The sequence below is a fragment of the Amphibalanus amphitrite genome, unplaced genomic scaffold (genome assembly GCF_019059575.1).
Source record: "Amphibalanus amphitrite isolate SeventyFive unplaced genomic scaffold, NRLGWU_Aamphi_draft 000623F_arrow, whole genome shotgun sequence".
In the NCBI taxonomy this organism is placed as follows: Eukaryota; Metazoa; Arthropoda; class Thecostraca; order Balanomorpha; family Balanidae; genus Amphibalanus; species Amphibalanus amphitrite.
The window spans coordinates 254,179-270,953 of record NW_024882117.1 but is presented as its reverse complement, the minus strand read 5'-3'; the positions used below and the strand labels follow the sequence as shown (position 1 = coordinate 270,953).

Genomic DNA, 16,775 nt, shown 5'->3' with positions numbered 1-16,775 from the left:
CCGAGAGTTTGACCAGGAGAGAGGAGAGGAGAGGGAAGGATTGAGGAGAGAAAGAGATGTCAGAAAAGAAACTGGGAAAGTGAGGGGAATAGGCCGACGGCACCGCGCCTCCATCGATGAATGGGGCAACGCGCTTCCTGTAGGAAGACTATTTTCATCGATACGAGTAGGCTTTATTGTGGTGAGGTCACATTATGTGACCAGGCATTTATTTACCTGTGCAAGGACGGTGGCCTGATTGTAACACATTGAGCCAGGAGGGGCGTTTTGGGTCGACGTCACCCTCTAACTCTTCGCCCTGGGCCACGGCTTCTGTGATTTACGTCCGGAAGAGATGCATTTATTTTTTTTCCTTTTACTTACGGAGAGGTCGCAAAATTATCTTAGGTCGCCCGTCGCCGAGATATGAACTGAGATTTTCCTTGGGTCACCGATTTTCCTCTCGCTCGCCTATTTTGAGATTGCATAGTTGCACCCATTTACCGTCGTCAATGACGGTAGACGGACGACGGTAGACGGACGACTCGTCATGCTGAGCTGGACGCGATCTGCCGTTACCAAGAGATGGCATAAGTCCGTCGGGCTGAGTTGGGCAACGGGCACCGTCCACCATCCGCCGGTACCGCAGTTGGCAGCGCCGCTATGTTCCACCGCTCCCCGATCTCCCGCACATCACTCCGCCATCAGTGGACGCTGATGTGTGACATCACGCGCCTTTCCCGGCCAGTGAACACGTCATAACCCGGCGGGTCGTCCATGTTTCAGTCTCTGACCACCGCGAGCAGCCTGCATTCGCGAGCAGCCAACCGGCGGCCACACCGCCGATTTGCATGTCGTGAAACGGTGTTCTGGCGGACGGGGAGTGGTCCTTCGAGATCGGTCAGATGATATGGGTACCGTGAGTCGGTACTGCCGCGGTCACTCCGCAGAAATGGCACCGCAGAGGTGCGCCCGTGTGCCCGGTGTTCCAGCAATGTGGAGAGACTATTCTGAGCACGCCAGCGTTCGCGGAAAGGTTGCGTGGTCAGATGGGTGCACCTGGCGATTGGAGATTGGAGATCTACCTTTTGAGCGAGATTGCCCGAGGGCTCGCCGCTCGGGCGGCAGCGACCGGGTGATCTCATGTGGCTATGCTTGTGGGGACGGCCACATGGCTCAGAATTCCAGCTCCTCGGTGAGATGAGCATATATGTGTTGTGCATAACACCCTTTCGCCTCATCGCTGCTCCCTCTGTCTCAGTCCGTCGCTGCTTGAACGCCACCTAGCGGTCATAGTAAGAAAATCCTCAGACCGACATATAATTTACCAGTAACCGTCTACGGGGACGTTATATCTGCCATAAATCGAATATCCATACAACTGGTTTAGGCCATGGATCTTATGTGTGTTACAGCGGCTATGTTTAAAGCGAAACCTGAATCATGACATCTAACGTTCATGCGGAAAGCACAATCAAGTGCTTCTTAGTGGGATACTCCTTCGGCTGACTTAGGTATATCCAGCTGTTTGGGGCGCCCCGAACGCGGCGCCATTTCTTTGTATAAAACAAAATCAGAACACCAGACGGACGACAAATACAAATAATCCAGCCTTTTGGGAGCTGGTCGCCTGTCAGTTTCCGATCTGACAGCACTCGATTCACGCGGACAATCGCGGCAGTGGCGGCGCGGGGCTACCTCTCAGGGGTGACGGCCGGCGCTGTCCCTCCTTTCTCGGCACGGGTCGGCGGCCGGCTGCTGTGACCATATCGGCAGATTGATAGACATCAGGGGCCGGTGGAAGACGCAGCTGGCCGGCCACTGACGGGGCGCCGGTCGGGTGGGTACAGGACGGCACCGGACCACGTGATAGCGAGGGATTCAGCACATCTTTACCACATCAGAAACAATGTTATAATTGATCTAATTCTACATGCATTGCGGATCAGGAAACACAAGCAAGCGACGCTGACGCTGTCATGCATTTCCTCATTCAATACCCCGAAGGTTCATATATTTCTTTAAAGAAGGGTGCATACAACCATGATTTACGCCTCTACGTAGCCCAATGTTTTCGTAATAATTACTTAGGTATCTGCCGGTTTATGGACATTGGACATAGACATATGCAAACATACACATCGCTTTAGGTAGGTATGAATTCATAGCGATACTGTAGAAGTCTATAAGGGATGCTTATTCGTCGAATACTGAAGCATTTCTCATTACGATCAAGCGTCTATTCTGCATCAGCTCATATAATTGGCTGGAGCGATACAGATTAATGCATGGGTCACGGTTATCTAATTATAGTTTCATTCATTTAAGCCATTCTAACTATGCAGACCCAAACTATGCGGTTCAACTTTGGGATTTGTGTTTTCTGAGTTAGGTAATTCACTTGTGGTCATCGGCATTACTCGATGGCTGTGTGTTGGCGTAACGTTTTCACCTCAAAGCATTCACAGGTTCTTTACTTTATACCGCACAGTTTTAAAACGCACGGTTCGTTTCGCCGGGGCATAACGCCCCACCTCAGTTTAATTTCCGTTCGTCATAAATGTTGGCCGTGAATGTTAACTTCGGAGAATTGCTGGCTATAACTTTGCTAGACGACTTTGGTCGCATACACATTTGCCGCCGTCTTTGAAGTGAGCCGGACACACCCGAGTCCGATAAATCGATCACTTATAAAGGTAGGTAGGTGCTATTCGCTGGCTCGTTGAATAAAACAACCATTTTAATTTTCATGCTGAACAAAACCTAACCATTTTATTCAGCCCTCACCGAACTAAAGATTCCTTTTTATAACCATACGTTTATCACAATGACAAATGCCAATTGAAATTGTATGCAAAGACGAAAAGGATAACAATCGGACAGTGTGGGATTGCTGATCGGATCACTCGCTTTCTTTCGACATAGACATATACGGCGTTCGACCTATACTGCGCTTTAGTATCGGGGCGGTCTGCCCCCGCCTGATCAGGCGAATTCCGCGGTTTGTCTTCCGACTGTAGGGCCCGACAGTGCAGGTCGTATATGTCCCTGTTGATTATATCGAGCATATAAAAGTGATCAGGCATCGACAGCGCAGATAAGCAGCTCCGCTTATCAAAAGGTGCCGATGTCATTTATAATACAATTTGATTGATAGTTCTCTTACTGGAACCTATATTATGTATGCGTTAGCGTATGGGTAGCTACATCACTGAGTCTGCAGCCATATAGGAATGACATGTCAAAACTCAAAAGCACTATTAATTCTTTCTTAATGTTGCCATCTGATTCTCAAGGACCTACTCCATTTTACTTATATCATAGGTAAAGCCGGGGGAAGCCCGGCAAAGTAAGCTCTCTTTTTCATTTTTATGACATACCTTGCGACTTGCGTGATGTACCTATGTATAAAATGTTGATATCCTATTAGCTAGATAAGTTAATTGGCCGTATTGTCCCAAAAACTTGGTTTTGTGGAAATAGTATGAAGTTGCGAAATTCGAGTGTTAAAAAAGTATTAATTTTTCTGGGGTAAGCCCGGGATAGGGGTAACGCCGGCCACCTCTCCAGCGATTAACAACGAGTTGATGAAACCATTATTTGTCTTTCAAATATTGACGGAAAGTGAAATATTAAGGTACTGTTTAGCACTGGACATCTTAGAGTTTATGACACTACTGGTATTTTAGCTAGCGTCTATCACATATAGAGCACAGGTCGATGAAAATCGTGATGCAAAATTGACAAAAAATATGTAGCTACAGGGTCTTTCATAATGAATGTTACTTTTGAAAGAGCTATTTCTCAGGACATATATGCTCCTCATGTAATATGTACCATCACATGGAACAGAAACACATTAGCGTTTTTGCACACACAACTTTCATTTTAATGCTCCTCAGGAATTTTCCACTGTATCGCCCTTAATTTAGGCACAGGTTTCGACCCTCTGACGAAGGTGTCGCACCCCGCGCCTCACAACGTCTGGGTCCAGGCTTCCAGCAAACCTCTCCACTGTGTTTCGCAGTGGATGGCTGCAGGAGGGTTTTGTCTCAGATTTGCCAATGCGACCCCCCAAAACCAGTAGTCCAGCGGGGAGAGGTCAGGACTCCGTGGTGGCCATGGTCGCCCGGTGAGGTGGCTGATAACACGCTCTTCGAAATTTTCGATCAGCCACTGGCGCAACAGCTGCCGTGGTGCGCACTGTGGCACCATCCTGCTGGAACCACAGGCCGTCTCTTTGAACCTTGTCCCTGACCTGAGGCAGAAGCATTCGTTGAGCAGCCTGAGGTAAGCCACCCCGTTCAGTGTTGACGCAGGGGAGAACCAATGGATTAAGACTTGTCCGTCGACCTTAACCCTCGCCCGCACATGCCATTTTCCCATCCTAGAACGCACATGGGGGGGGTGGTTGCCACCCCCCCCCCGCGACATTTCGTTCCTGTTGGAGATAGAGCTTAGCGGTAAAGACCAAAAAGATTCTTTGGGAAGAGACAAATCCAATGATACCCAGTTTTACCTTCTCAGGTCAGTCATTGACCTTCCAGGTCAGGTCAAACTAAAAAAATGTTGCTATTTTGGGTCAACGTTGGATATCAAGTGCGCTGCTTACCATATACCGATGACGATGCTGTTTTCTGGTGCCAAGCCAGCTAGAACCTCTTTGTCACACTACCCGACCAGATTTTTGCTGCTGAGGTCATGTCAGGTCAAGTTAGGTCAAGGTCAATAATATGTGTTTGTATGTCTGTGTGTGTCTGTGTGTAGGGGAAAGTGGGTGTATTGCGCCCTCCTAACTAATTGCGCCCACCAGCATTCCCACGGATTCAATGGTATGATTAGCAGTTTGTGTTCGAAAACATTATTTTCACCACTGGATAGTTCCTTTTATGGCCCAAGCTTTCCGATGAAGCCAATCAGCAAAGCTCATTACGCCATCAAAGATGTTACGGCGTTTTCTTAACTTTTTTTGCAGTATTTTGAACCGTTGGCTATAAAAATTTGTGATATTTTTGTGATTTTCAGAGTGATATTTAGAAAGAAAACCCCCTTTTTAATTATATTTCACTGAAACAGTAAACTTCCTTCAACATGTTTAAGATAACTTCTACGCTTTTATTAAAAAGTACCTCAGTTTTAATTGCGCCCATGGCAATTGCGCCAGGGGGACGCAAATTGAATAATGATGTAGCTATTGTATCACGACAGTATGCATGCATCATTAACTGATTGCAATAAAGAAGGAGTTTAATGTCAGGCAGGGGAGCAACCCGCTGTCGTCAGTCCGCAAATTAATTCGCTCGTCAAACTTATAATGCAGCTGCCATTTAGGCTACAAACTTGTGGTGTAACTGACAAAATACGACATTTTCAAAATGGACTCAGGCGTAAGAGGTGACAGCTATGATAAAAAAGTAAAAACTGATGTCATAAAGTTGTCGAAACGATAGAAAATTATTAATTTTGAGAGAAACGAATGAAAATTTAACCGTATAAGCGCATACGTTCACATATATCTAGTCTGTTACAGTAAACGTTTTCGTTGCACTTTTACAAGCGTACGGACACATGTCAAGTTATCTACCTCGGCAAAAAACATCGCGATTTATATCTACATTTATTATTTATCCAGCCTGAATAACATTATAAATGTTTAAGTAAGCCGCAATGACATTAGACTGCCGGAGTGTATGCATTTTGTCTCATTCGATTAGCCATGTTAAAGTATAGGGCGCAATTGGGTTCTAATTGCGCCATCCCCCTGGCGCAATTTACAGCAGTTGTTGGCAAATGCGCCCTTTTGCATGTTTCTGAAAAAGCAGCTGTCAGAAGCAAACGAAACATTCTTAATTGATCGGGAGGCTCTTAAATTGTAGCCAATGAGTTCCTCTTTGAAATGGTTACCAAGGCATGCTTATATCTCCAGCGGTTTTCTTACAATTAGCGTTTTTCCTTAAGGTGGCGCAATTCACCCTCCTTCCCCTATACTTATGTGTGCACCGATTGTTTTTGTGTCCATATTACATGAAATCATGATCTGAGAAGCTTTTACCAAAAATGTAGTCAAAAAACTTGACAAAAAGTAATTTCCGCTTACCTAAAACGCAATTATCTTAGATGACCTAGGTTGACCTTGACCTTGACCTTGACATCTGCACATCGTCGAACAACATGTTCCATGATAGTTGGGAGGTAAGACTGGCAAAAAAGGCCGAAATCAAGGTGTCAAAAGCTCACAAGGCCCATAGCCAGCGCAAGATGTTGAGAATTGGCCATTTGGGTCATGACATGACCTGAAAAACAAGGTCATATCTCCGAAACCAAAAAATCACAGAAACTTGAAATTTTCAGTGGACATCAAGAAAGGATAGAGGAGCAGCTATACGAAAAATCAGCCTTCTAGCTCTAAAAATGTTGAGAGCAGAGGAGAAAGACTACCTGGGGGGGGTGGGGGTGGCAACCACCCCCCATGTGCGGGCGAGGGTTAATCCGTAATAAGTTTTAGTGGTGTCGACATACTCTGCTTTTCCGTGAAGGAAAATTGGCGTTGTGAATTTTTTTTTTTTTTTTTGGGACAAAACCCTAATCAATTTGCAACAATACGCATATAAAATTCACGCGAAAGTGATAAATTAAGAGCTCCTAACTAAATGTTCAAAAGTAACATTCATTATGAAAGAGCCTGTACTTCGAAATTCCTTAAAAGTTTCTGACAAGTGGAAGCGATTGTTTTATATTTATACTCCGATCCCCTTTATATTTATATTTATATTCAGCCGTCCGCATTATGAAAAAATGCGCTCGCCTGGCGAGGGTAGACGTGGTATAAAGATAGAGACCCTGTCAAACAGCTGCTGTCTGTACTCGTGTTGCACGGGCCGGACGTGTGCCGGTCAGCCGTGCCGGTCTGCCGTGCCGGCGGCGGTCGGCGCGGGGGGCGGACGACTGTGGCGCTCCGGTCGGTCAGCCGGCGGCCGGCCGGCCGGCAGTGCGCCGTGAGCCTCGGTGCCGCGCGGACCGCCCGCCCGGCACGCCATGACCATCTCACAGATCCAGCGCAGCTCGACGGGCCGCGGCCCGGCCGGCAAGCCACCGCCGCCCGAGCACCTGACCAAGCCGCCGACCAGCGGCGCGCCGCGGCCCGTACCGACCCCCGAGGTACCCCGGCGCCGTGCTCCGACCTCCGGCGGCGGCGCCGGTCTCTGCGGCCTGCAGAGCTGCTTCTGTCAGCGGGCGTCCAAAGAGCGCGCCCCCAGCGGCAAGAGGCCCGAGAGTACCGCCTCTGCCGCCTCCGACGCCTCTCCGAGCCGCCCGGCCGACTCGGGCCTGCAGCTCTTCTCCCGCAGCAGCTCGGGGTACGACTCGCTCCGCTCCCGCAGCGGAGCCGGATACGACTCATTCCGCTCCCGCGGCGGAACCGGCTACGACTCTCTTCGCTCGCGCAGTGGCATCGGGTACGATTCGCTTCGTTCTCGCAGCGGAGCGGGCAGCCTGCGTCTGACGGCCCGGGAGCGTGAGGAACGTGGTCTGAAGACGCCGAGCGTCGCCTCCTCGCAGAGCCGCTCCCAGAAGGAGCCGTGGCTGCCGCCGTCACCGCGGCCGAGCAGCCGCGACTCCTGGAGTAGCCACGCGCGCCAGGCGGGCCGCGACTCGTGGGGATCGGACGCCTCCATTGGCTCGGTGGGTTCCTCGACCCGCACCACCCGCGAGCCCATCTGGGCCTACAACTGGGACGGCCGCTCGGACGGCCGCGGCGACACGCTCTCCAGCCGCGGAGACACCATCTCCAGTCGAGGCGACGCCACGCCCCTGAAGGAGACGCGCTGGCGAGACTCGGTGGCTGCCTGGAAGAACAGCGCCTTCTTCTCGTGGCACCGTCCGTCGGCCGAGGTCGGCTGGTCGCCGGCGGCCTCCCCGCGTCGACCGGCCGCCGCTTCCGACGCGTCTCCGGCCACCCAGCGCCGCGCCGCCCGCCAGCACCGGTGAGTACCTGCCGTTCAGCGTTTATTGTATATCTGTCCCTCGGTATCTGTTCTAAACACCTGTATCTCAGTACCTGTCCTTCAGTACCTAACTGTCTCTCAGCACATGTCACTCAGACACTCAGTGCCCGTCTCTCTTCCCTCAGTACCCGTCCCTCGTCCCTCAGTAGGTAGGGGAGAGTGGGGCAAAGCGGCCACCCTAACGCTTCTCACGATGCCAACGTTTGATTTTTAAACTTGGAAAGATTCTTTCTATACCAATGTGATCCCTATTAAGTTGCCTTTTATTTCAACTGCGTTTTATTTCCAAAGGCGTTCAGATATGAAAGATATTGACAAAACTTTAGACCTGTACATATTGGCCACTTTGCCCCATACCCTGGGGCAAAGCGGCCACCGGCGTCTTCTCAAGTCCCGATATGAGAAACAAAATAGTTGCCTCGTGTACGACTAGGGTATTTGATGGTGACAAGGTTAAACGAGGATGGATGTTTACTTTATCATTTTCCACCTGTAGGTAAACAAAGAAAGGATTTTCATGAAAAAAACATTTAATTGCATTATTTGGTAACTCATGCAACTGAAAAGTGGCCAAGATGAATGCATGACGACACATTTGAATATAAATAATATTTTTATCCAGATGGAAACAACTTATGGCCAATTGGGGGGTGGCCACTTTGCCCCGGCCACTTTGCCCCGCGCATACCGTCCGAGACAAAATATTCCAGCTTAGCTATTAGTGGGGTAAAAAACATTAAAATTGGTAGAATACATGTACGATAACCATGCAATGCATGGACAAGAACGCTTTTAAAAATTCCAAACGGTTATGGAATAACATAACATTTAAAAATTGTAAACATAGTTAGTAACCTGGCAAGAAATGCTTTTCCGTGTTTCACAGAACAATGATGATGGGCCTGAAACCCCGGTCTGGCTCATTCGAACGACCGTGAAGAGAAGTATAATTGGAAACCATAAATTGGAACTGACGCCAGCTATGAAGGGCTAAAACGATGGGTGGCCGCTTTGCCCCGGGTGGCCGCTTTGCCCCACTCTCCCCTACCCGTACCTGAATCATGAATGCTCACTTCTTCAGTATCCTGTACCTCAGTTGTCAGTACCTGTCCCTCAAGTACCTGTCCCTCAGTCCCTCAGTACTTGTCCCTCACTCAGTACCTGTTCCTCATTACCTGCAGGCAGATGTGTTCCTGATGGCACCATCCCCGCTTCCCAGCCCTCCCACCGTCCCCGTGGCAGCTCTCATTTGTTTGATGGAACCAAATGGGCCGTTACAACAAACCCTGACAAGTGGCACTATTCTCTGGTCTAGTGACGCACCGTTCGCGTGCCACTGGCAGTTACAGGCCGCCTCGTCGGTCACGAGTTAATCACCGTCCGTTTGGGGAACGGTTGGCCTCTGGGCCGGCCAGCTGCCTGGCCAGGTGCGTGGTCCCACGCGCTTTGAGTCACCTGGGTATGATTTGAGCTGCCGCGCAGCACGACCTTACTTGGTGTGGCGCCGTGACCACCCACGGATTATCACACGCAGAGGGTGGAGGTGATGGAGGGAGGGGAGGGATAGACGACCGAGAGGGACAGGTGAACAGATCTCCCCAGAGGCGCTGATGAGTATTAGCCAGCTCATGGTCCAATGACTACTGAATGTCGCGCCGATGGGTGTCGTGGTCTGGCCGGTTTACATGTGAGCTACAACACTGTCGAAAAGTGGACCAAGTAGCAGGGCGTATTTTAACATGTTAACTGGGTCGGCAATTGCCGACCCAGTCACGGAGAATGCCGACCCAGTGACAGCCGTTTGCCGACCCAGTTGCCGCCCCCTCTAGGATGCAGCACGCACATGCAGGCTAGGTGCCGTCATTCATAGTGAGGCTGCTGCCCTCCAAAATGATAATGCCGCCTCTTAAAGTGAACCAGCCGTCTATAGAAAGTGATCATCCCGCAACTCAATGTGACAGTGCCGCCCCTAAATCTGTTAGTAGCCCCACTCAATGTAATGGTGCCGCCCTTCCAAGCATCTGTGGAGCCCCTCAATGTGATGATACCGCCCCTCAAGAAGATGATGCCGCCCCTTTCAGTATCGGTGGCGCCCCTGAATGTGATGGTGCTGCCCGCCAACGAGTCGGTGGCGCCCCTCAAAATGATGCTGCCGCCCCTAATAACTAGTGTCAGTGACGCCCTTCGAAGTGTCGGAGGAACCCACCGATATGCTGGTGCCGCCCCTCTAGATATCCACATAGCCCCTCATTGTGATGGAGCCGCCCCTCAAGCAGATGATGCCGCCCCTGAATGTGATGGTGCTGCCCGCTAACGAGTCGATGGCGCCTCTCAAAATGATGCTGCCGCCCCTTAAGTGTTAGTGCCGCCCCTTATAGTGTCAGTGACGCTCTTCGAAGTGTCAGAGGAACCCACCAATGTAATGGTGCCGCCCCTCTAGGTATCCACCCACATAGCCCCTCATTGTGATGGAGCTGCCCCTCAAGCAGATGATGCCGCCCCTCAAGAAGATGATGCCGCCCCTTTCAGTATCGGTGGCGCCCCTCGATGTGATGGTGCCTCCCTCAAAGTGCCAGTGGCGCCCCTAAATGTGATGGTGTCTCCTGTCAACGAGTCGGTGGCGCCCCTCAAAATGATGCTGCCGCCCCTAAAAGTGCTGGTGCCGCCCCTTAAAGTGTCAGTGGCGCCCTTCAAAGTTTTGGAGGAACTCATCAGTCATCAATACTATGTTGCCGCCCTCCAACTTTCTGTAGCGCCCCTCCATATACATGATGGTGCCGCTTCTCAAACCATCCGTGGCGCCCCTCAAAGTGATGGTGCCGCCCCTTACAGTGTCGGTGGTTTCTCCTCAAAAGTCAAGGTGCCGCCTCTCAAAGAAATGCTGGTGACCCTCGAAGTGTCGGAGGCGCTCCTCAATGATGTTGCCGCCCCTCAAACCTTCCGTAACGCCCCTCCACGTCATGGTGCCGCCCCCCAATGTGCTCATGGCGCCCTTAAATGTGATAGTAACGCCGGTCAAAGTGCTTCTGGCAGTGACGGTGGCGCCTCTTATAGTGTCGGTGGCGCCCCGAACAGTATCGGTGGTGCCCCTCAAAGTGATGATGTCACCCTTCAAACAAACGGTGGCGCCTTTCGAAGTATCGGAGTCCCTAAATATCATACCTATTGCCACCCATTAACCATCTGTAGTGCCCCTCCATATGATGAAGCCGCCCCTTAAAGTATCCGCGGCGTTCCTTAAAGTTACAGTGCCGCCCCTTACAATGTTGGTGGCGTCCTCAAAATAAAAGTGATGTTGCCCCCCCCCCCCCCCGAGTAATGTTGGCGTCTCTTCTTTAAGTATCGGAGGCGCTCCTCATTGTCAACTGCCCACATGGCGCCCTTCAATGTAATGGTGCCACCCCTCAACGCTCAAAGAGATAATTGCGCTCCTCACAGTGTCGGTGGTGTCCCTCAAAGTGGTTTAAGTGCCCTAAAAAAAAAATTGGTGGCGCGCCTCAAAATGATGCTGCCGTCCCTTAGCATATCTGCAGCGCCCCCAAAATGATAGTGCCTTCCCTTAACCGGCGCCGGGCTGAGGTTGTCTGAACCCCCCTCCCGACCCCTATAACTTGGCTACTTGGGCCACGTAGCGACACGCGGTAAGCGGCATTCGAAGGAGTGTCAAAACTACTTGGGTTAGTTGGTTAACCGTACTTTGGTTAGGTCAAGTCAAATGTCAAATATCAGGTGACCACAGGTCATCAAAGGTGAAATGTGGGTGAAATGTTGTCTGTTTCAACATTTATTGACAAACTGGCGCATAGAACTACAGCACCGCGAAAAAGCGCATTCGATAGCTCTTCAACGTTCCTATAAAGTCCTCAGACTTGACCTAACATCAACGACTTAACCCTCGCCCGCACATGGGGGGGGGGGTGGTTGCCACCCCCCCAGGCAGTCTTTCTGCTCTGCACTCAACATTTTTAGAGTTAGAAGGCTGATTTTTCGTATAGCTGCTCGTCTATCCTTTCTTGATGTCCACTGAAAATTTCAAGTTTCTGTGATTTTTTGTTTCGGAGATATGACCTTGTTTTTCAGGTCATGTCATGACCCAAATGGCCAATTCTCAACATCTTGCGTTTGCCATGGGCCTTGTGAGCTTTTGACACCCTGATTTCGGCCTTTTTTGCCAGTCTTACCTCCCACCTATCATGGAACATGTTGTTCGACGATGTACAGGGGTCAAGGTCAGGGTCAAGGTCAACCTAGGTCATCTAAGATAATTGCGTTTTAGGCAAGCTGAATTTACTTTTTGTGAAGTTTTTTGACTGCATTTTTGGTAAAAGCTTCTCAGATCATGATTTCATGTGATATGGACCCAAAAACAATCGGTGCACACATCAGTATACACATAGACACACACAGACATACAAACGCATATAATTGACCTTGACCTAACTTGACCTGAAATGACCTCAGCAGCAAAATTCTGGTCGGATAGTGTGACAAAGAGGTTCTAGCTGGCTTGGCACCAGAAAACAGCATCGTCATCGGTATTTGATAAGCAGCGCACTTGATATCCAACGGTGACCCAAAACAGCAACATTTTTTAGTTTGACCTGACCTGGAAGGTCAATGACTGACCTGAGAAGGTAAAACTGGGTATCATTGGATTCGTCTCTTCCCAAAGAATCTTTTTGGTCTTTACTGCTAAGCTCTATCTCCAACAGGAACGAAATGGCGCGGGGGGTGGCAACCACCCCCCCCCCCCATGTGCGTTCTAGGATGGGAAAATGGCATGTGCGGGCGAGGGTTAACCTCCAGAGCACAACTTGTTTAACCCGTGTCGGGCCGGGGAGGATTAAAGGGGACAGTGGGCCCCCTCCGCCCCTCTACTGAGCTGTTTTAATGAAGAACCTTTTTACTTTAATAATTATTGACTCACGAAAGTTATGACATCGTTTTTTTTTTTCAGTACTGCGCTCCTCTCGTCGAGATGCGTCGAATGAACTATAATTTGACATTTAAATGTCATTTGGGAAATTTGAGCTCAGGTCCAGGTCATGACCTGACTGGTAAAGGTCATGTTGCATATCAGTCGATTTGTATCGTCAAACTGAAATCATCTAAGGTGTTTTCATCGCTCAGGCATATCGCATGTCTCTATCAGAAGTTATTGAAAAAAACCTGCTGGAGGCCTACCAATCCATGACCTGACATGACCTCAAGGACATAACGAGGGGTCGTGGGTGGCATTTTTCCGATTAAGTGTGTCATTTTTAATTGTTTAACTGATGTTTAAATTCGTTAACTTTGACATTTGTCTACCTATAAAAAGAGGCACATGCCCCGACTTTCTCCCATTTCCTTATACCTAATGGAAGGGTCGCAAAATTGTCGTTACCTTTGGTCAAAGACATCGCAATTTCGAGACATACATTTTATGTACTTACAGTGACACACTGTTTGTCTTATCAATCGCTGAAGTTATAAAGGGATCGTTCAGTCGGTATATCTATGGTGAGCATTTGCCTGTTCCGTAGCTCAGTTGGTAGAGCACCGGACTCCCCGCATTGTCTCCGCTTGCGTTTTGTCCGCCGGCCGAGCCGGAGAGAAAGTTACCGAGTGAAGGTAATTCAAATTTCAAAAACTCAATGACAATGTCACTGGGGTCACCAAAATGTTTGAGTATGGTAGGTATAACATTCATTAACTGGGGGGGGAGGGATGAACTTATCTGTGCAATACGCTGTTCATTACGCGAGTAACTAATAAATAAAAAATGTATGAGTTCATCCTTACTCCACCCGCTCTCCCTCTCCATAAAAAGAGAGTTAAAACGTGTTGAATTTTATTTATACCTATGCAGAAAAATAGAGACGTCTAAGGATATGGCCGAATATCAGCGACCCTTGCTGTGTAAGCAATGAGGTATGACAAGTGGGGGTAATGGCCCCGTCCAGCGCCCATAAAGTGGGCACCACTCGTGCGACCTGCCGACCACTGTTCTAGATAGAGCCATAAAACGCGTGAATGTTTTAAGCTTGACGATACGGATCGACTGGTATGCAACATGTTTTATTTCTGGTGAGGTCATGAACTTGACCTCAGGTAAAATTTTAAAATTATTTTTTTTGTAAAATCAAATTATATTTCATTTATCGCATTATGATGAGAGAAAAACTATATCCCGGAAATACCGCTGAGCTTAGGTTGAATCTGAAATCATTACTTAGAAAGAGTTATAAAAGAACCGTCGAACGTGTCTTTTTTGGTCATTAAATATCAGTAGGTATGCCGCCCCCTCAGATGCCAAGTGCCGCCCCTATGAGTGCAAAATGCCGCCCCTAATTGTGATTGCCGACCCAGTGAAAATCCCTTAAAATACGCCCTGCCAAGTAGATGCAGATTGCGGGACTCAACAGGAAAAGCGGTGCTGTCACCAGCCCGGGCTTGGATGTTACGGCGATCATGAACGAGAGGCGTCTATACATCGACAATAACAGAACTGAGGGGCATGAATTTCCCGCCTGGTAGAAATCCTGAGCTGTTCAAATGCGTACACGTGTTATTTCGTTGAGCCAACTGCCATAGTAACTTTTGTGTGTCGTCACGGTTTATAAAACGGCTAATTGCTACGACAAGATGCTCGTGCACCCGCATGTCCATCTTCTCATCTGTCCGTCTATCCTCTGTCTGTCTGTACGTCTATTCGCTTACCGTTTTAGGGCATTTTATCCGTTTGCCCTATCTTCTGTTTGTCTGTTTGTCAGTACTTATGCCCATCGGTGTTTTAATTATGTATGAGTAAATACAAACCGGCATATACAGAGCCAGTACAATATCTTATTCTGATCATACGGTTTCAAACAGCAACAAAATTACACCAGCAGTGTAGCAAAAACAAACTATAAGGCATAGAGGTATAAACCAGAGCACCTCGCGCGCGCGCTTAAAGGAAGACTGCCACCTTCAAAAAGTTTTCTCAGATCGGCCTATGATTTATTCCCTGGACAAAACAAAATTTTAGAATTCACCTGACAAAGTATCATCACGTGAATCGCGAAAAAAATGGTCGATTATCATACAATTATCAATCGGTTAATGTCTAGCGACAATGTTTACACATCACTAGACTTCAAGGTCATAAGATTATTACATTTTATTTGAAAAAGTAAGGTATTTTATGATTTACTAATATATGATTTCATAAGAAATTGGCCATGTTTAATTTATTTTGCATTTAAGTTCGTAAAACATTTAAAAATCATGGCTCATTTGGAATGGGTCTGGCCCATGTTAAACCCCATTTCCCACACTTTTTTGTAAAAAATGAACTACTGAATATATAAGTTTAACTTTTATTTTGACACTCCGAAATTCTTCTCTGATCTCGAAACAATCAAAGTTTTGACATATATTTACCAAAAGATAAGAAAATTCATGTTTCAAAGTTATCGATAAACAGTAGAGATGTCGGTTTTCTTGGACTAAAAAAATGGCATCAAACTGAACTTTGGTCTCCGATCTCTCGCAAACGGGCTCGAATTTCGGAAAACCGACTTCAGTCTGGGACATAGGTGGCTCAGCTCTAGTGAAAACCGTTTTGTGGAAAAAAGGTGGCAGTCTAAAAGGTGGCGCTTAAGACCCAGTCAGGCTAGCTCAGAAGCAGCGGTGTTAGAGCTGCCGCTCTGACAGCGCGGCGGGTGGGTGTGCCGATGAGTGACTCAAACCATGCGCCCCGGCGAGGCGGTGGCTGGGCTGTTGGTGCTGACACCGAAGTAAACGGAGGCCGATGGAGCCGGTGCGGGAGAGAACGGCGGGTCCCATTAGAGCATCGGAAGTGTCGGGTAGAGAAAAAATATTTTCAGTCATTGGCACACATTCATACAGACGTTATGACGTTATGCATTTTATGCTTGGAGCACAAGTCAGTGTTGCACGATTGGTATGTCAGAGCACAGTTCTGCTGCCTACTGTGATTAACAACAGCCGTCCACTGTCCAGTATGCGCCGGTGCCCCGTGCCCCTGTCTGTCCTGAGGCATCTCAGGAGAACCAAGGAGAACCTAAGAGCGCCAGGGAGTCCCGTACCCCTGCTCCGTCCCCGGCTCTAGCTCCGGTCAATGATGAAACCACTCTCAGAGATGAGAATGGGGTTGACGGTTTCTGTGACCGCGACACCAGCTGAATGCTAAGGTCATTGGCGATGTAAGTATCGTTTGAGTGTTGGTCAACTTACCCACGGACCAGACGGTCAACTGAGCGATGGACCAGTTGCACCCTTATACCTTTGCCCGCCACCCAGCCCCCCCACCCCCCCGCCGGAGTGGCAGTGAGACTCTATATGGATAGAGGGGATTAAACGGCGTAATGAAGTGTGTCTGGCCTTTTGTGGTCAGGATAAGCATTTACTTTTAGTGGAAACGTGATTAGCTACCGGTGATTGCACATATAAAATGTTATGCGCAATCGTTGTTGAGTGCTCGTTATTGCGACGGACTTCGACGGTACAGCCGAACATCGTGTTTTGGTAACTATTGCTGTGAATGTACCCACAACCACAATTGTGGTTTGTGGGTTGTAAATGATTCTGTGAGCCTATGTTATTGTTATGTAGGTAACCTGGATCACTTGGTGGCGTAAACGCCGTTATATTAGCCGATCGCTCCCTTAGACGGATCCAGACATGCGGTCTCGGACGCTGCGGGAGGGAGGGGACATGCCCCCTGGAAAGTGTCTCCAAATTCCAAAAACTCGGCGGAGACCGATTCCTTACGCACTGCTGTGCAAATTAAAGCAATTTTTTAAA

General features: G+C 48.7%; 1 protein-coding gene across 1 annotated transcript in view; it reads left to right on the top strand.

Moving 5' to 3' along the window:
- The first annotated feature begins 6,926 nt into the window (after window positions 1-6,926).
- Window positions 6,927-16,775, top strand: part of LOC122363482 (dual specificity protein kinase CLK2-like) — a 97,422-nt gene continuing 87,573 nt past the window's right edge. The window contains exon 1 of the mRNA XM_043332789.1: window positions 6,927-7,961. Coding sequence (XP_043188724.1) covers window positions 7,015-7,961 — 947 coding nt within the window. The 5' untranslated portion in view covers window positions 6,927-7,014. The remainder of the gene's footprint in view (window positions 7,962-16,775) is intronic.